Consider the following 19715-nt stretch of genomic DNA (forward strand, 5'->3'; position numbering starts at 1 on the left):
TAAAACGGATGCAGTGATATTATTAGTTTTCTCTTAACAGATGCTGTGACTGCAATGGTGCAGACCCCTTCTTGGGCTCTCAGACAGACCTGATCGCCAGCACGTTGTGACCCACCTTTCTTTCCATCTTTTTGCAGAGATGTGCTGCTTCCCCTCCAGTTGTGCTCTCCTACTTTCATAAATACCCTTGGGCTGACCCTGGATGAAGGCCACTAGAGCAGTGCAGACAGCTGATGTAACTGATTTCCACTGCACTGAAGAATCGGTGTTTTTCCCCTCTCGTCCTGTATGTTTGAGCTACTGTTCAGCCTCTGCTGTAGTGTACAGAACAGCAGCAAGCGCTATTTGCTAATGGATGTGCAGCTCTCAAATCCACATGGTTTGTTTACCTACCACAGAAACACCTAGCAAGCACTGAAAACAAATTGCTGTCCAAAGGAGAAGGGAGTCCATGGCAGATCGGATCTGACTGTAAAAGCCTGGCAGCCTTGCTAAAAGAAGAGCCAAGACCTCCTCTTTGAGACTCATCCTCTCACCTTCAGTATTGCTGACATCTGTGAAGTCCTGACTCTGCATTATTTTCTCCACTATATCATCAGCATCGATCCTGGTGTCATCCACTCGGGTTGGGTGACTCTCCACTGAATCTTTTTTCCTCCTGCGGAGAGAAAATAAAAGGAAAACTTACTCAGCTTTTCAAGACACAGACTTTAGATACTCTCCTGCTTCCCTTGGTAATAGCCTCCTTCTCAGCAGCTACAATCCAATCTACCACTGCACCAAGACACAGGAGTAGATTCTGTCTTGCCTTCCCAGCGAAGGCATTTTGCCCCTCAGTTACCTACCGGGAGGGTCTATCCAGCAGCAGGGCTGGTCTGGGGGGGCGAGGTGGCTTCTCTATTTTGTGGTCCCGCTCTCCCTCGGGACACTCCACCGTCATGCTCAGCCCTCCGGACGCGCTGCTGCTGGTGGAGGTATTCCGGCGATGGGTCAAGTCGGACATACTAGAAGAACGGGAGTGCTCCGTGCTGTAACCTGCAAAAACAGAGTGATTACAAACCAGATCTTCTCCCCTTCCCAACAGCACAGTTAACAGGCAGGGCAGCTGCAGACCAGCATTTCTGCTCCCACGTACAGAGGTTCAGACATACATCTATGAGCTCATCTGCAGAGACTAAACAGGACACTCTGATATTAAAGAGCAGGGCAAGAGAGATGGCTGCAAATCACTCTCATGAGAGCTTGTTGCAGGAAAGAAAAAGGGATAGGACCAGTACTGGCAGAGCCATCTGGATAAATGGTTACCGGAGATCTTGGACTGCTGGCTGGCGTAGCTGGAGTTCCGCGAGTGCCCCGAGTGGAAGACTTCCTCCGGGCTGGACAGGTTCTGATCCGGTTCTTCTGGGACACCTGCCAAAGAACAACAGGGCACTCCACTTACACCGTACCCAAGCCAGCACATTGCCTGCTGATCACCGTGGACTGGAGGCTGATCTTGGGACACCAGATCAAGAGAAGGGCAAGTCTGTTGGCAGAGCCCTGCTGTACAGGCTACGCAGGCTAGCACAGAGCTTAGAAGCAGCTGGGGAGTACGGGAGACAACAATGAGCTTCTCTATCAAGCTTATCACCAGTTCTAGCATCCAGCACCTGAATTTACAAGCATCTCTGGGGACTTGAAGGATCTAGAAGGACAGGCCTTATCTGAAGTTACCCATAGTTAAAAGCATTAAGCTAAAACCAAGAAAGCATCAAATGGCCACTGGCAGTAAAGTATTACAACCTCCATTTGGGTGCTTCTCCTGTAACTACCTTTCCCCTTCTGTTACTTGTGAGAGAGCCCATGCCATTTAAATCACATCTGAATTTGATACAGACACCTCAGCGTAACCTCTGCTCCTCTGCCACTGCCCCTGCTTGTCTCTCTTGCAGCAAGCTGATCCAAAAGCGCACAAGTGTAACACGTTAGCCAGCTTTTTAAGAAGGGCACTTGCACACTGTGCTAAGTCACTGAGGCGATGAGACTAGAGTGCTATTTTGGTGCAGTGTATCTGCCTGCACATTTGGAGTGTGCTAGGAAGAAAAAAGGCTATGGGAAAATGCAGTGCCCTTGAAAATGGGCTCATAGTGAAGCCAAAGAACTCCGCATCAGCAGCTGGAACAAGGCCATTAGACCTCAAACCAACCTCTGAAACCTTCAGAGGAACTTTTCTAGAAGATAAGCCTGAGCAACAGAATAGCTGAGTGGAGAACAATGTTAAGTGTCATTGAACACAATGGAAAGCAGGGATGAGTGCAATACATGAATTATTAAATCCCCAGCAAAAAGAACAAATTGCTTTATCTCCACTAACAGAAACGTGTGGCAAAAATTCATGCTGCTTCCCCTCAGCTGCACTTAATAGAAGGTTTTGTTTTTCTCAATTTTCTTAATGAGCAGAGGGGTGAGGATGGGTGCTAGAAAACATGAAAAATTGAAGAGTTTCTGTGCTTGCAACTGCTGGGAAAAAACAAAAGAGTGTCCAGGCACAGCCAAGCGTTGCATGGCTCCAGGACGGGCATTCATACCCGAGCTGAGAATGGCAGTTCTTGGCTTGGTCTGACGCAGAGAGCCAATTGCGGCTGAACTGCTACTGCTGCTGCTGCTTGTGGTTCCCTCACCCTTACAGGTCAGCTGCAGGGTAGAGTCTTGTCCCGGTATGGTGATGGATTTGGCGGTGGAAGGAGGCCTGTAATCAGAAGCGAAGAAGGTTACAAACTGCCATGCAGGGACTGGGAATCACCCCACTGCACCGGCAATTCCCACTCTGCTCTATCAAGAGGGTCCCCCTGCCTGCACCCACACTTTGTGGGGAGGGCGAAGCTGGCAGCCCTCTGTGGCTTGTGACACAGCGTGACATTGAATTTTGCTTTCCTACATGCAAGACTCTCGTCTTCCCTACCTCGTACTGCATCTGGACTGCATTACAAGGAAAAGCAAGTTTCTGAGGTAAATTAAGGCAAAAAGAGAGCATTCAGTCATTTATACAGGACGACAGGCTCAGAGCCTGCAGTACCCCCCAGAAGACCATCCAGAGCTGCCCTTTTCCCCCAACACGTGTCGAGCGGTCAGCTGGCCTCACAAACAGGAGCCGGTTTGCTGTTGTCCAGCTCTAAATTCCAGCACCCTTTCATTACACCTTTCTAAGTCAGGTCAAAAAGAAACCTTTTATCCCAGCACCCCCTTCCCCCTATGAGAGTACTTTTACAACGATCAAATAACCTTTCCATTTTTTTAACTGACGATTAAACTCCTTTTCAGTGAGACTAAAGTGTTTTTCCAGCTGTCAAAATTATTTTTCTGGTTATTCTGCGTGCTCCCAGCATCCCTTTGTAAATGCTGACTGCAGGGCAAAGCGGCGAGTGCCTGGAGCCCCCTCCCTTCCTCCAGAAGTGTTTTTGGGTGGAAGCCATGGTATGTACAGCGTGGCAAAGTGAATATTCCTGTTGGAGCCCTAACCTCCCTGTAGCCTGAAGTCTGAACTGGAACTAATGGATCATATTATGCTTTTTAAGTAAGGAGTGAGAAAGAAAAACTTTTATTTGTCTCACTTAGAGCTCGGAGGGAAGATGCTACATGGGAGGACCTTTGCAGTATTTTGGGTGAAAAAATAAAGCGCTGGGAATGTTTTATATGGGCAGCCAAACAGCCTTTCAGGAAGCCCACAGCATGCCTTCCCCAGGGAAAAAAAACCCTCCCTAATCATGTTATCAGTGATTTACACACACCTGGGTACTTTGGGGACTTTGCTTTGCAGGTTAATAAGGCCTTTACAGCCTTTATCAAGCAAACCGTTCCTGCAGCAGCTGTCGGAGCAGCCGTGGGTCAGCTCAGCCTGCTCTGCCCTCCTGCACGGCACCCAGGAGGAGAAGGTTCATCCCAGTGCTGCAGAAAGTCAGTGCTCGGAAGCAATTTCCCAGCACAGTTTAATTCCTGCCTAATCCTCTAATGAGCGCCGTTTCGCAAAAGCTCTACTGATCAAGGACTACTCTACATGCAAAGCTTCCACTTTTAGACATTTGCGCATCGTCAACATATAAGGAAAAAATGGGAATGACTGCAAGAATCCTTTAAGAAAATTAGGAGGTTTGACTTTCAGACTGACCCTACTTATATTAAATGGATATATATATCTCCAATCCTGCCTAATTTTCAGGCACTCTAACAGTGGGACTTGCTTCCACAGTGAAGGCGCAACAGGTATTTTTGTCAGACATATTATTGCCAGACATCCTAGTCCCCTAGATTTAAAACATCTGTTACGGTTACAAAGTTTAGGTTTAAGATATCCAAAACTTCTTTATTACACTTCCTTTCGAAGCAGAAATTTTTCAGAATCAGATGACATGGCATTTAGGGTTTGAAAGTCTCAGAAAATGCTGCAGCACTATGAAAAGCCATTCACAAAAGAAACCAACCAAAAATTATCCAGCATTTTATAACATGAGTGCAAGCTAATTTATACACTTTAAGCTAGCTCCTAAAATTAGACCTTTCAGCCCAGAATACCACTAGTACAAGAGGTGGCCTCAAGGTAAAGCTTTCTTTTCTCATACTGTTGGGAGTGAACACAAAATATTTGTATCAGCACCTGCCAGTCCTGCATAGTCACACGCCTTACAGCACGCTAAGGCGGCCGCCTTGGACTGCCGAGCCTTGCAACGCTATGCTGCAGCGTGAAGGTACATCTTGCGGGTATATTTGTTAGTTGATCCTCAACAATTTTTTAAGCAACAAAACTGCTTCATAGCTTACCTCTACTTATTCTTTCCTATCACGATGCATTTAAAAAAAGTACATGATTGCAATTTCTGTGCTAATTAATACAAATTGTGAATCTGGGTCCCTGTAGAAAAAAAGGAGAACTAAAATGTTTCAGCCTTGCAGTATTTGTGTTGCTGTTTCAGTTCAAGATCTTATCCTGTGTGATATGTGCTGAAGTGTGTCCATTTCCAAGACTGTTTTCTTCATTGACCTTTCCCTTCTCAGAGGTCAGTGAAACCAAGCCCAGAGCTACGAGGAATTCTGTCCTTCATGCAAAACATGAAGTTTGTTATTAACATCCATTAGTTTCCAAAACTTAACTGACATTAGCAGGGAAAATCCTGGCACAACCAAAAACCAAGCTGGGAAAACCAGAGCAGAGAACAAACAACAGCAGCACAGGCTGGCTTAGCTATTCTGGCTGATTCAACAGTCCAGACCACCAGTTCCAAGCTTTCCCCTGTATTTCCCAATATCAAGGGTATCTTTTCCCCCTCCCCATCAATTTTAGTCTCCAGCAGAGAACAGCAAAAGAACCAGGTGTCCTGGTTTGCCCAGAATGGGGCGAGCACCCAGAAACTCACGTTTTGAAGCAGGGGTCCCCCGAGAGCAGGGACATTCCGATCGTGACCTGGGGAGGAGGGACAAGGCACATCGTTAGCCATGCTGCGGCGAGCTCCTCGCTTCACAACAACCAGCAGGTCAAGGGCTAGGTGTAAAGATTAGCAAGACCTAGGTCCTTTCCAAAGGAAATCAGCCCCAGGGATTTACCAAGGTATTTCCCTCCCCGCCCCAAATCACTGGCATCAGTAACTCCAAGTTGCAGTGGCTCACAGGACCCCAGCCTGGCCACCCTGACAATGCACTTAACTTTTTTCCCCGCTCCTGTACATGCTTTCTTTCCTGTACACGCTTTCTTTGATGACAAAGAATGCTATCGAGGGTCATCGCTTGGCCACACGGATGCCAAGATACCAAAGGGCAACTCTGATAATGGGAAACTTTCCAAGTCAGACGAGCAGCATAAAAGCAAAATCCTGTCTCCGTACATAACAGGACCTTCTCTCAGGCCTAGCGCTGCGCTCTGGCTGCAATCTTTCCGAATTCAATAGTAGGATTTCCACTGTAGCAGCACCAGCTGCCGTACCTTTAGGATGGAGTTGTCCTGTCGGGTGTTCTTAGTATCGTATCCTTCCAGCAAGCAGCAACGGACAGTGGACCCAGAGCCCGCAAATTCTGCCAGATTTAGATCAGCAAAGCCCAGCTGTAGCCAAGAAAACAATGGAGGGGAAGGGGAGAGAACAAAAAAAAGAAAAAAAAAATCACTCAATAAAGGGATATGTGGTGTCACACAGACCAAAGCTCGCATCTGCGAGCGAGGGCAGAAACAGAAGCTGGTACACACACAGTCGTGGCTGTGAAGACCCCCTACTCTCGAGGACGGGCAGGGTCACGTTCCCAGTCCCAGGCCAGGTGGATGCTCGGAGGCCTTCAGGAAGCCAGCCCCGCGTGGAGGAAGGACGTACAGTAGTGGTCTGGCCAGGACAGTGTTAACCAGCCCGCAGTCCTTGCATAACCAAGGACATGGAAGGCACTAGGTCAACGATGTGGAAAAAACAGAATCACACATACACAAACATAATAAGGCTCTCTTTGTATCGGGCCATCCCAGAATGCAGTGGAGCATGTGAACCAGGAGATGAAAGGATATTGTTACAGAGGAAAGTGACACTGTCCTGAAAAACAAAACCGAGACTTTCAGCACAGCAAGCTGGAAGTCCAGAGCCAGGCACCTCCGCAGACGCAGCTGCGGGGCTGGGAACTCCTGGAGCAAAGTTTCCTTAATACCACTAAGATTTAACTAGCCAGTGGTATGTTTGACAGGCAGAAGGGAAGAGAAATATTTGGAGAGATTGAGTTGTGAGCTCTCTAAACCTTCTCTAACAAAGGGGAAGCAAATAGGGAAGGTGACAGAAAGTTGAAGATCACAGGCAAATTCAAAGAGGGTACTGATGCCTCTAGAGTAAAGATAAACACAACAAAGAGTACTTTTGTTTTTCTGCTCTAATTCCTGGTGTATTAATAAAGCGTTTCAAAGAAAAAGTTACAGCTTCTTTTATGCAGAGCTTTAGCAATAAAAGTCAGTCGTGTCTCATCTAATCTGATCAGGAAGAGATGCTGTACCCCGTATTTGGCCAAACCGTCCAAGCACGGAAAGTTTGCGTTGCTTCAACATACAGGTCAGCTTCCAGGAGAACACGGAGAGAAGGTGGAGAAGCAGCAGCTCAGACCTAGCCGTTATTCTGTGCATTGCAGCGCGTTTCTCCTGCCTTGGTGTTGACAGCCAGATGACACAGCTGAACAGGGAGCCCCAGACAGTAGCACCATGCGAGGGAAATGTGGTGCTCTGTCAACTGCGTGAGCTGATAGGGAGTCACAGCACAAACCACAGTCGCTGCCGTATGAATCCTGGCTCCCACTGTTCCAAATCAAAAGCCTAAACCACAGTCTGCACAAGATACATGATTCAGGGGAAGACAGCAGCAAGATTAGCATAGCTGCTTCCTCCGTCCCATTCTCAAAGGGGAACAAGACCTGACGGCAAAGAAGAAGAAAAAAAAAAAAAAAAAAAAAAAAAGGTGGGATAGAGCAGGAACCTTTCTTCATCAAAAAAAGAAAGGGAAAAAAAAATAACCTTGTCTCCCTCTATTCTCCAAAAAGAATTAAGAATTCCCTTAACACAAGTGTTTCTCCAGCCCTTGCTGTAGATGTTCCTCTGTCTCTTCTAGCCAAGGGCTATGCTGCTTGCTGAATATTCACCGATAAGGAAAAACCAGTGAATTTTTATCTCTCAGAGATAAACAGGACAGGAGAAAGCCACAGAGGGAGCTGCAATCCATCACTGTGACAAAACTGGAGGACAGAGGAGACACGGCACGACCACACCAGCAGAACAACATGGCACAGGAGTGGCCCAGACCCTGATCCCTCCTCCTCCACCACAGCACTAACTCCTGCGAGAAGATCGACACCGGAGGACAGAGCGTGGGAGAACCCTCCAGCGACCCGTATGGTGTGCTGAGGTCAGAAGCTCTTCTCAGGAAGCAGACTCCCAGTATATAGAGGAAGGATCCCTTAACAAAAGGATGTTTTCAGATGTAACCTTTTGGTACAGTTTCCTCAGTTTTCCAGCCAGCTGATGGTGTTTCTTCCAGCTCGGAGAAAGAGTTTCCGCTTTATCAGTCCTTCCTGTTGGCTTCCGCTCTATAACCCCTGACACTGAAGCGACATTAACGTCAAACCAAAAGGTGCGCAAATCGATGGAAACTCTGTCTTGAGCACAAACAGCTCCATCGCTCTCAGTCCCTGCTGAAGGGGGACCAGGTAAAGAGGGCATTCCCAAGTTGCATTTTCCTCATCTGCTGCCACAACTGGAGGATTTTTCAGCTGAGTGAATACAGTTTCAAAAGGTGAGGACTCCTTGTTTAGAATGGGAAATTAGTCGCATGAACTTACACCACAGATTTCTGCTAGAAACCTTAGGAATCCCAAGTAAGTCTGTTCTGCCACGAGGACCTGCCTGGTACAAGCGTGGTCCATAGAGCAAGACTGCAAGGCTTAATCACCGCGTCTGGTGTGACATCCCTCGTCTCTGAGCTGGCAAAAAGTTTGGGTCATCTTCTGTTGAATTCTAGGAGAACGTGCCCGTCTTCTTCACAGGAGACCAAGCAAGATACCAGCCCAAGAGATGACAAGTACTTGAGCTTTGGTCTCCAATTCTGGGCTGGAGCAACTAGGTCTCTTCCAAAGTGTCACTAAACACAACTGGAGACTGAGTAAAAGGGAAGTGGGTTAGAACATGGCCTGAATAAGAGCCCAGGTTAACTCCACCATGGAGACATGCCTTCAGGCTTCCTTTAATTCTGCATTTCCAAACACGGCGGGAAGCTCAAGGATGGACACTGCAGGAGGTGCAGGCTGATGCATTTACTTTGTCTCAGAGGCATGTCTCTTCCTCCAGCTATGCTGCTCTCCCTGGACAGGCAGCTCTGCAGAATGGAGGAATAACCTCCCCCCAGTGTGAATTTAGTGAAAGAGAAAGTGATGGCCCTAGAGACCATGTCCTAATTAGCAACAAAAAAGGAACGGGTGTGGGCAGCAATGTTGCCCTCCATCACACAGCACTGCAGGAGCAAGTGCAGTTTACCCTTCAAAGCCAGTTGCCTCCATGGTCTGAGGAAGGATATCAGTTAGAAGAAATTCTTACAAGGTTGTGTGTGACCTGAACATCTGTTTATTAGAAACTAGCAGCAGTGACTCATTTTCAAACAAACATGGTTTCGGGCTCTGTGCGAGCTCAGCTTCTAAGCCAACATTGTCTCTTGATCCAGCACAAAGAGGAGAAGGGGGTGGCCCATTGTCTCTTCCATAGCATAGAAAATGGGGCGGAACAACCCAAAACATCCCTGCTGATCAGTTTGGTTTTTGCCTCAGTGTCTCTTGTGCTTTGGAAGGTGGTGATTTCTGCTGGAGGCTTCTGCCTGCACTCGTGAGGCAGCGAGGTGCCTACCCCAGCCGCAGCTGGCTGCTGCGTTCTGGAGAACAGAACTGGAGTCTGTGTTTCTTTATTAGGAAGACGTTGCCAGAAGCCAGAGAGTTCATATCTGACTCAGAACTTCCCCAAAGTTTGAAGACATGCAGATCATCTTCCCAACCCCCTTCTCAAATCCACGTCCAGTGCAATCTGGATCCTGTCCCAGCAAGTTGATCTTTTCGGGAAATCACTTAACTCAGGCTTAAACGAAGAACTAATGACCATCTCTCCAGATTGCTTCATGCAGCAGCCACTGGTTTCTAATGGGTGTAAAGCACTAACAGAAGACAAGACCATCATCGCTCTGCCACATTTGCCCTTTCTGTGCTCTTACCTTTGAGTAGGTTTTTCCGCCCTTCAGCTCCTATAATGGGAGACAAAACAAACAGGAAAAGCAGCTATTTTATGTGCTGGGGAAACGGGGAAAGTCATTACTCCATCCTGGAATTTGCTCTCAGGATTTCACAAACCTCTGTCTCTCCCTCAAGGGTTACCACCACCCTGGTCGCTCCCACCCTCCATCAAGCACCTTTGCTGGAGAGAGAGGCTCCGTTCGAGTCACATCCTGGCCCAAACAATCTTTCCTTCCCACCACTGTCCATGAAATTCTTCTTGCTGCCAAAAAAGCAGCTAGTAACCAGCACCAGTACGCTGGCAGTACTGCCCGCCAGAAGCAGAAGCTAGGTGCTCACCTTACGGACAGATACTCGGCAGACGCAGGGGTCCAGGAGTCCCGTGGCTGGGTTGGCACTCATTTTACACACAAAAGTGAATTTCTTTTTCCAGCGGACACAGTTTTCCTGAACTTCCTCTCTATAAGAAAGCAAAAAAAAAAAAACCCCAACAGTCTTTAAATAAAGGTACAAAGCCATATCAATCCTGACTATTAAGTATCTTTTTTAATGCCTCGTGACCTGGCGTGCAAAGATCCTCTACAACACAGCTCGGTCCACACCACCCGAAACTGCACCACACAAAGGCGCTGTGTTAGAATTAAGCTTTTCACTAGTCAATACAGGCAAAATTCACCTAGGTTACAGGGAAGACTGATCAACTCATCAACAGAGTTTGCCTTTAAAGCTCTCACAAGCTCTCCGACGTTTCCTGCTTAGCAGGTTTAGCTCATTCACCGTCCGGCCCGGATGGATCCAACCTCCGTAACCGAACTGGGCTGAAGGTTCGCAAACTTATTTTCCTACAACGTGCCTGTTTTGTACAGCCTTTGTACAGCAAACGTGCTATGTGTCCTGGACGGCTTGTCCTTCCCAGACAGCCATCCTGCTTCTTATGCTGGGATGAAGCCAGTGAGGACGGCCAGCTCAAAGGAGGACAAAAACGCACACGGAAATGCTCCTGGGTGCACGCAGACAGGACCACACCAAGCCAACACCGTGCTTCAAATCATGGGGGGGTTCAGACCATAAAGCAGTCTCAGCCAGGGAGGAGGCAGTTTTCCTTGCACAGTTTCTGAGCAGCCTACTTGCATCTCCAGGGCGAGTGGAGAAGTGCGTGGCTCCATAGCCTGAGCCGCAGGAGGAAGAGAAGCAGCCTTCCTGAGCGCAGGAATCGCTTCAGGTATAGCTTTGGCTTCTGCAGAGCCCTCAGGGGAAGCTGGATTTCACCCTTCAAAGGAGGCAGGTTCAAAGGAGCCCAGAAACAAGGTGTGCGGCTCCTTCCACTGGGCTCTGGTTCCCCATGGAGCCTCTGCAGGACCTGATCCGTTTATGGCTCCGAGCTTGGCCCTCAGCCAATTAAGTTCTCAAAGTAACGAGGCCGTGGCAGGGGGAAGGGAAGGCACTTTTGACAGCTATGAGCTAGCAAATTTGCATCTCACTCTTATCTCTCCTCTTAGCACAGGACAAAGGGGCAAGGGCACCCGATAACGTGTTTGCTTTAGCAGGGAAAGGGAGGCTTCCCACCACCTGACCCGGGCACGATGTGAGCCAAAGAGATCGGTGGCAAAGGGGAGAAGGATCAGTCTTGGTATTGCTTCAACTCTCCTCCTGGGAAGGAAGGGGCAGAAGTGGGTGCACAGCCCAACAAACCCTTCTGCAACCTCCAGGTGAGCCCAACGGGACAGCGACCAGGGACTGGATCCTGACCCAGGAGGTCCCCTCTAGTCCTCGGAGCTATTTTGTGGGACCTGAACGTGCTGGCCAAGGCAAACACGGGGAACAGAAAAGGAGCGGCTGACAAATAACTGAAACCTATAATCCTCTGTAATGCAGATAAGGGCTGATCATCCCTGTTTAAAACGAGGGAAAACAGAAGGCAGCAATTCCTTTAAGGAAGTGAACTTAAACGCCTTCCAGGCTAGCTATTGAAGTCATTGAAAAGCGAGACATCCAAGTGCCGAAAATACCTTTGAATCTGGGATTAATTCAAGATGAGATCTGGTTCTCATTGCTCCACTCAGCTCACTCCAGCTCCTTCAGACAGGAGAAGAAACACTTCCAGAGGAATTAAAAAGGCTTTGCCTATAATAAATTATTCACCGAGCCAGCCAAATTAGGCAAGTTAAATTTCAGATACGAGGTACCTTAAACCTGACTTAATAGTAGGTATCTCTAATGACCTAAAGGAAGGAAAACTCAGATACAGATAAAAAAAAAAAGGCATTTAACAGAATAGAAAAACGCTTGCGAACTCACACGGTTCAGAAACATAAGGAAGGTACATGGGATGCAGAAAACACCCAATATTTTAGCAGCATTAGTCGTCTTTAAAAAGGAACCACTATTTTCTAGAGAGCAAGGCTAATGCTAATTCTGCTAACGACACCAGAGCTTCAAGCTGAATCCTGGAAGGCAGCTACAAGTGAACCATCTTCCGATCAGACAGGTACAACAGCTCACTGCTGCAAACCTCGTTCACAAACGCGGCTCAGAGCTCTAACTCCTGTCACAAGCGAATACTTAAGCGACTAAGCTTCAGCTCCCGAACGCCCATCGCATGTGCCCGGCTCCCCACAGCTGCTTCGTCAGTGGGATCGGCAAGAGCTGCTCTAGCGTGCGAGTTTCCTTACTCATCAGTTCTTGCTCACATTACAATGCAGCTATGATTAAGCATCTGCTGGATGCTGCTAAGTCCAATGAAGGCTAATTACTTCAAAACGCGGCAAAAAGTACCGATTAGTAATAAAGAGCTCCTTCATAGCTAATTTGCCCTTAGCACGAGCTCTGCTAACAGACATTCTGCTTCTTATTAAGGATGTATGTTGGCTTTCCAAAACTGCTGTAGATACCACACGGCACAAGGGATTAGGAAAAGGATTTGGGGGGGGTTATGTTACCCACAGCACTGGGAACACGAACCTGAGCTGCAGGTGCATGCGTAGCTTGGGGCTTTTTATGTCTTTGGAATAGTCTGCACAGGGTGGAAAGGAGTTTACAAGATAAAATGCAGAGCTGCTTTCCAGTCACAAGTTTCACAATCATTCAACAGTGACTTTCAACTTTCTTTTTCACTTTAAAGAATGGCTTTTAAGGGTGGGGGCTGGGTCTGTAGTGGTAGACAAGCAAGCGACAGCACTATTGTTTCAAGACAAACTCTACAAAATTAGTTCCACATTTCCAAAAGATGGCATGTGGGGAAGCGATGGGCTTTGTCTATCCACCTCCCATCAAGCTATCGTTAGGCTGGTAATTAGAGAACACTAAAATAGGGAAAAAAGTGGGCTCAGATGAGGAGCAGTTTTGTCTTTAGCCCTAGAATATTCTCTGATGTACAATTAGGAACCATCACACAGAAACCAAAATCACACAAGCAGCGTGGTGAGGGCTGCACTGAGAGGCGTTTCCTTCCATCCTAATCACAAGGCACCTAAAAGCAAAGCAGAAACTAACAGCTTAAAACCAGAAGTGTCTAATTTTAAGCTGTACTCTGTATTTGGAAAGCCAGAAATAGATCAGACCAATGCCTGGTACTAGGTGCCAATTCAACGGGTCTTCAGAAGTTTTATTTTAAAAAAGCCGTCTGTACCATTTTTGCAAAAAGACTCCCAGAAGGTTGAATCCCTGCCAAGCTAAGCTTTGCCCTCTTCTGACTAGAAACTTAGTCAAAGCTGTGTAATTACTCTTCCAGACCTAAATATACCTCCTCAGCATAAAGCGATGCAACCCTGTGGCAGCTCTTGTGAGAAGTGGAGTTCCAGAAAGAGCTTCTCGGGGTCTTCCAACCCTGGAGCTGCTCAACTACCTCCAGCTCCTTGGCCAGCCAGAAGGGATGGTTTACTGCATCCCCCAGCCACCATCCTACCCCTCAAGAGAAGATTTACCAGAAAAAGAGCAATTAGAAAATGTTTCACCATAGCACGGTGTGAACCCAAGTAAGGGGAACGATGCACAGCAGTGACCCACCGGTTTATCTACTTTTAGAGAAGAAGCAGTGAGGTCGGTGAAGCCACCAAGGCCTCTTTAGGTTCAGATCTCACATGCAGCCTTATTGCAGCTCTGGCGACAGGCGGAGGAACGTGCGATGAACAGATTTTAGAGAAGAGATGTTTACCAACTGTGATTTTAGTGCCACGGACAGAGTAGCACTGTTACAGAAAGCCACAAAGCTCACTATGAATGCAAGTTAGCTAAAGCAAACACTTCTAGAAAAAGGCCATGTATACGACCCATGCTATCTTGGGCTACTGTGGGCCTCTGTCCCACATGAAAACCTAGCTAATGAAACACCAGAACAGAGATTAAAACTTCTATTTACAGACTCAAAGCTGAGTTGCGCCCAGCCGGGTATCGTGCTTCAAACACACAACCCGCTGAAACAGTTTTGCCTTGCTGGAACATTTAGAAAAGCAGATGTTTCACTCTTACTTTATGGCAGTAGTCACACATAAGACAGTTAAAAGTACGAAACATCATAAAAAGGCCACAGGCTTACTGGGAGGGCAACGACAACAAAAAATAGCTTTCTAACGCCAAATATTTCAGTAGAGCAATGTGTCTCAGTCTGATGTTTCATGCACAGGAGCAGATGTGGGAAAACCTTAGGCTAAATGAGACAGTATATAGATAAGTGCACACAAAGAGCTTCTTATTCAGATTTCCTCCTCCTCATCTACACAAAGAGGGAGGGCGAGCTTTCCTATTTCTGCTGCCCAATCCACACGCTCGCTGTCCCCCCTCTCGGAGATGTGGATCTGTGTCAGACCCTTCAAGCAGAACTAATCCTCCTGCCTGCTCCAGCAGACGCTGCCCTGCGTCCTCCTCGCTGGTTCACCACTGCACGCAGGAGTGCAACATCACTGAAGCAGCATCTCGATCCAATAAGGCACAAGAAAGATAACACCATTTTAAAGAGGCCAAGGAGCCAAGTCCCAGCTCAGATTCATTTAAGTGGGACAGATCGAAAAGCAGCCCTCGAAGGAGCCCCGACACACTCTAGCAGAGGGTCTTTTGGGGAAGAAGGTAACACAACCTCAGCAATGCAGGTACAATCCCCTCAATCACAGAGGGAGGAAAAGAAAAAAAAAAAAACCAAGTTATTTCAGCAGATTGCATCTGATGGGCAGCTTCTACAGCATTTCTTTACACAGCTCTGCTTTCAGCTGCAGAGACCCACCATTAAGGCAGCCTCATCTATTCCCCAGCACTTCTGAAGGCTGAATTAGAGCAGGATCACTGCCACTCCCTTAGCTTGACAAAGTCTGGAACAATCCTACATTATGCCCCAGAGAAGACAGCTACTATTTTAACCAAGTTATCTAGTGCAAAGCTGTAGGAGAGACCTTTCGTAAGGGCAAGGAAAAGTCCCTGAAAAAACCTGTTCCAAAACTGACTTTTTAAGATGCCCAGGTCAGTAACCAGTATTCAAACCACTGTGCTCACAGCACGCCAAAATTTATACCATCCTACTGACACAGCAGGTTCTGCTACAAACAGAGGGCCTAATCACTGCCTATAGAGCATGGAAAATACAAAGGTGGGTGAACATATATATAAAATAGAAAGTGAGCCTTCATTTAGCCATTAGCTGGTTTAGATATATGATCCAGAACCTGTAGGTATCCTGAAATAATGCGCTTAGGACAGGGCACTTCACTGCAGCGCATGTATTATTAAAGAAAACTGCAGCTCTGAGGCTTTGCCATCCAGATGCCTGGCAAGGAAAAGGAGAGAAATCAACAGCAAACAAGAGGCACCATCGGCAGACAGCACAGCAAACAGCAGTGTGGGAATGTATCATAGCAGTAAAGGCTTAGGGCTGCTGTCTTTTTTATCTTGTTATCAAGCTCATGCAGGTCAAACACAGGCGGAAAGCAGAAGCAAACACGATGCAGCAATCGGTGCTGGGAAGCTCAGTGGAAACGTACCCCAAGAATGAGAGGTGATACACTATACTCCTTGGGGAGCACTATACAGGATCATAAAAACCCAGCTGGATACACAATGCATGGAAACCCCAGACAGTTTAACCTGGAGGCGTACAAGTGCTTTACGGCCAGTCATTTACATAGAGGGGTTTTGCCTTCCCTGAGCAGAAGAACAGAAAGGGCTGCAAGTAGCTCCCAACAATAAAGTTACTCTGTTTTGCCTGGGCTTACATCACTGACCAGAACAACTGCCAACCCAAAGAGCTGGACATCTCCCCCACTGCAAACAACCCCGTATTCTCCAGCTGACAAGTGCTGGTTGTTGTGTAGTAGACATTAGCAGTTATGATGGAAAAATGGCTCGAAGACAGATGATGCAGACTGTGTTACTAAGAGAACTAAGCAAGCCTTTGTCATTTGAAGCAAGTCTTATTTGGATGTTTCACTGCAAGTGTTTTAAACCAGGGTTCAGCAGTAAGGTCATCACATCCACCACCTACTTGCAAAAGTCACTTCTGAATTCCCAGCAAATCCATTCCAATGACCCACAGTGGAGAAGGACACCCACCCACAGCCCCCTCTGGGTGTTAGCTTATACCTGACAACTTAGTTCTTCACTCACACCAGAGGGGAGATAGGTATGGGCTCTCTAAATGCCAAATTTGAACACCAATGCTTTTAGAATGAAGCACTCGCATGACCCAGCATTTTTGGGGGGGAACAAGGCAAGCTCCAGCACTTCTGAAGGCTTCACCATGCTTGCTCATTTCTGCCTCACGCCAGGGGATGGACGTACCTCTGCTCCTGCTGTTCGCTGGCACGTGGGGAGGTGGGTGAAGAGCGAACGGGAAAGAGGAGCAAGGGAAAGTCAGCTCAGGAAACTAGATTCCACCTACGCAATGAACAGCACAGCCTGCATAATCCCTATTTGACCAGAGAAGAGACAAATACAGGAAAAAGGATTAACAGCAACTGTACAGGAAAGAAAAAAGCTAATGGAAGAAACTTCAGCCACAGCTGAGAAACCAAGGTAAGGAGCAGTCAAGACCGTTTCACTGGGGGACAGGGGACGACGACGACAGCACCAAGTATGTGAAAGGCAGGCGAGGAAAGAACTGGAGCAAAAACAATGAGGCGAGCATGAAATCAAAACAGGATACAAAGAATGACTTAGAAATCCTCCTTAGGAATAAGCTGGTATCTAGCAGGCAAGTGATTGACTTTTTATGGCTTTAACCTTATTTCCAGAAGAAGCCTATTTCCGTAGAAGCGCAGCTTTTGAACTGCATATTACAGTTCCCTCCAAGGCAGTGATCAATCTTGATAAAGGTCCACCAGTACAAGCCAGGGAGTGATAATACCTACTGGAGAACTGGGGTGGCAATCACCAGTAGAAAACCCTCCAGCATCAGCATTCCTAGTTGTGTATCAACAGCTTCTTTGAAAGGCAGTAATTCAGTTATGTCTGGACTCCAGTCACATGCATCCAGACGTGTGTTTTATAAGTGATAGACATGAAATCCTGCACCTCACGCAGAGCGTCCCATAGGCAAGAGCTTTCCAGTGCAGTCCATCTCATGTACTCCAGATCGCTGCACTGGGTAGCCACACTTTCCAGTACATCCAGGGCTTCTAAAACCTAGCATTGGGGGTTATTTTAGAAAAAAAAAATATTTCCAACCATTCCTTGTATCTAAATCTTAAAATGTTTAAGCTCCTCCTAAGATGAACGATGTTAAAAATACTATGAGAAACAATGGAAGTTATTAAAAAAATAGCATGCAGCTGGTGACCGAGTGCTGCAGCAGAAGTTGCATAACGAAGTAAAAATTGTGCCAAATGGAGAAAGAAAGTCACAGAATAATGACCCTTTAAAACTTAAGCTATAGAACAAGTCAGATGAGTTTTGGAAGGGTAAGTAAGGGTGGAGCACGGAGAAGACAAGGGAAATAATTCTAACAGCCTCAGCTGCAGAGCAGCAAGGGATGTGCACATGGCACTTTACAGACAGCACATGCCCAGCAAAGCCAGTCTGCTTTGAGGTATTTATAATTTACATTCTGTCATCTTGAAGCAGAGAAGAAAAGCCAGACATCAGGAGAACAAGGACAAGAAGGGGCTGTAACAGTAAATGCTGTGCAATACATCTACTGTTACACACTGTGCTGAGGACAGACCAACCCGAAGCAGCACATATCCAAGGACTTCTTGCCACATCTACAGAGCACAAGCTCCTTTTGGTCAGAGGCCAGGGACATGTGCCAGGAGCAAAAACATCACAAGCAAAGAACCACCAAACTCTGAAGTGTAAAGAAAGGAATAACTGGGTAGATGACTCAGTCACCGAAACACAAGTCTGTAATAACGTGCGTATTGAACACTGAAAGACGCATTTGCTTTTTTTGAACTCTGATCATGCACTGAGTCACCACACCAACTCCTACTTCTGTTGTTCTGATAGACTACGTTAGAGCTGGATTAGCCAAGAACGAACCACATGCTGGGCTGCCGAGCCCACCACCGGTGCTTTCCTCTCACAAGCAAGTTCACAAGGATTTTGGTTAGAGAAGAAGCAAGAACAGGTCTGTACTGCAGATTTCCCTTGGGTCTGCCCAGGTCAGCCACCAGCTACTACGCTCGGGTTGCTGTATGTTGGTGCTGGCTTCTCCAGTCTGTCTCAGATGTGTCGTTCCTCTTGCTCCTGTGGTTGCTCTGTGCTGCAAAGACTGGGCTACCTTGCGGTTCACACCCAGCACACTCTGAAGAACTTGTCTAACTCTAGGCATAAACACCTTTCAGATCTGATTTTCCACAACTATGACCACTGAATGATCAAATGTGCTCTATGTGTAAAACAGGCATGGGAACAACTGAACTAAAAGGGCTCCTGAACTCTTACGTACGCCTCTGGCCAAGGCCGATGGAGTTACAGGGGATGAGCAAACCCAAGCTAAGACCTCCCTGTGACCGGGGGATGGAGGGCGCAGAGGGAGGGGGCGTTCAGGCTCATCACCAAGTCGACTGCACAGTAAAAAAAAACCACAAAAGAGAAGTTAAAAAAAAAAATCCTGACTCTCTGAGAGCCCGTTTGCCATTTGGACAAATCTCAATTCTGTGGTTCTAACAGACAGAGGAACTAAAGCTTCAGAAGGTCCCAAATGCTTCAGAAAACCTCTAAGGTTTGTGCTGTACAGATGCTTATAAGGTTAAGGTAGATTAACCCACCACGTTTCAGAGGCAATGTGTTTCTGTAGCACGCTGTAGCTTCGAAAGCCTTTTCACTTCTGGCAGACTGTAGATGTAAAATGAAGATTCACCGATTATCCATTGCTGATATATTTATAAACTTCCTTCATCCCCTAAGTGTTAGCTGTCGTTCTGAGAGATTCCAGATTTGCCTTCTGCTGATTAAATTTAAACTCCTAGTGAAGACAGACAGCAATGTCAACTCCGGCATGGAGAACTCTGATAATATCCCTACCACACAGGGTACAAGAGGTGGCTACAACTCCATGATGCAAGAAAGCTGTGTTTGTAAACAAGATGCTCTTATAAAGAAAAAAGAAAGCTACCTTTCGAAACAAAAACCATCCACACATGCCCCCAAGATGAGAAAAATCAAGACACGGGTCAACTCAATATTCCAGGGCTTTGCTGGGATAGTAAATCTGGAAAATGAAAACCCTGACAGGAATTAACACAAGACTAGGAACAACACCCCCGACTCAAGTGATGTACACCGAGACAAATCTTTTTGCCTCTAAGGCAGATTCATGGCACGTGAAGACATACCGATGCCAGAATAGTTAAGTGACCTTTTTTTTGCCAGTATCAGCCCTGTTTCAACCAGGAGAGTTTGCCAATATAGCTGTACCAGAGAAGTCTTGATAGTGCAAATTAACCTGCACACAAGGCCAAGTTCATTTCTGGACTAATTTCATTAATACCGTGTAATGTAACATCACTGCAATTTGGCTTGAATACACTGAAGAGCCCTGC

General features: G+C 46.9%; 1 protein-coding gene across 3 annotated transcripts in view; it reads right to left on the reverse strand.

The window, feature by feature from the left end:
• The window catches only part of EEIG1 (estrogen-induced osteoclastogenesis regulator 1), a 38760-nt gene that overhangs the window by 6814 nt on the left and 12231 nt on the right, over window positions 1–19715 (reverse strand). The window contains exons 3-10 of one of the 3 annotated variants that reach the window (XM_082327585.1): window positions 10090–10210; window positions 9732–9761; window positions 5951–6067; window positions 5388–5434; window positions 2568–2728; window positions 1306–1410; window positions 846–1035; window positions 537–658 (exon numbers count right to left, since the gene is read on the reverse strand). In XM_082327585.1, coding sequence (XP_082183711.1) covers window positions 537–658; window positions 846–1035; window positions 1306–1410; window positions 2568–2728; window positions 5388–5434; window positions 5951–6067; window positions 9732–9761; window positions 10090–10210 — 893 coding nt within the window. Of the gene's footprint in view, window positions 1–536; window positions 659–845; window positions 1036–1305; window positions 1411–2567; window positions 2729–5387; window positions 5435–5950; window positions 6068–6208; window positions 6702–6987; window positions 7179–9731; window positions 9762–10089; window positions 10211–19715 lie in introns of those variants that run through there. The other 2 variants (XM_082327587.1, XM_082327586.1) reach the window with 2 other exon arrangements.

This window comes from Platalea leucorodia (assembly GCF_965183815.1).
Source record: "Platalea leucorodia genome assembly, chromosome: 15".
NCBI lineage: Eukaryota > Metazoa > Chordata > Aves > Pelecaniformes > Threskiornithidae > Platalea > Platalea leucorodia.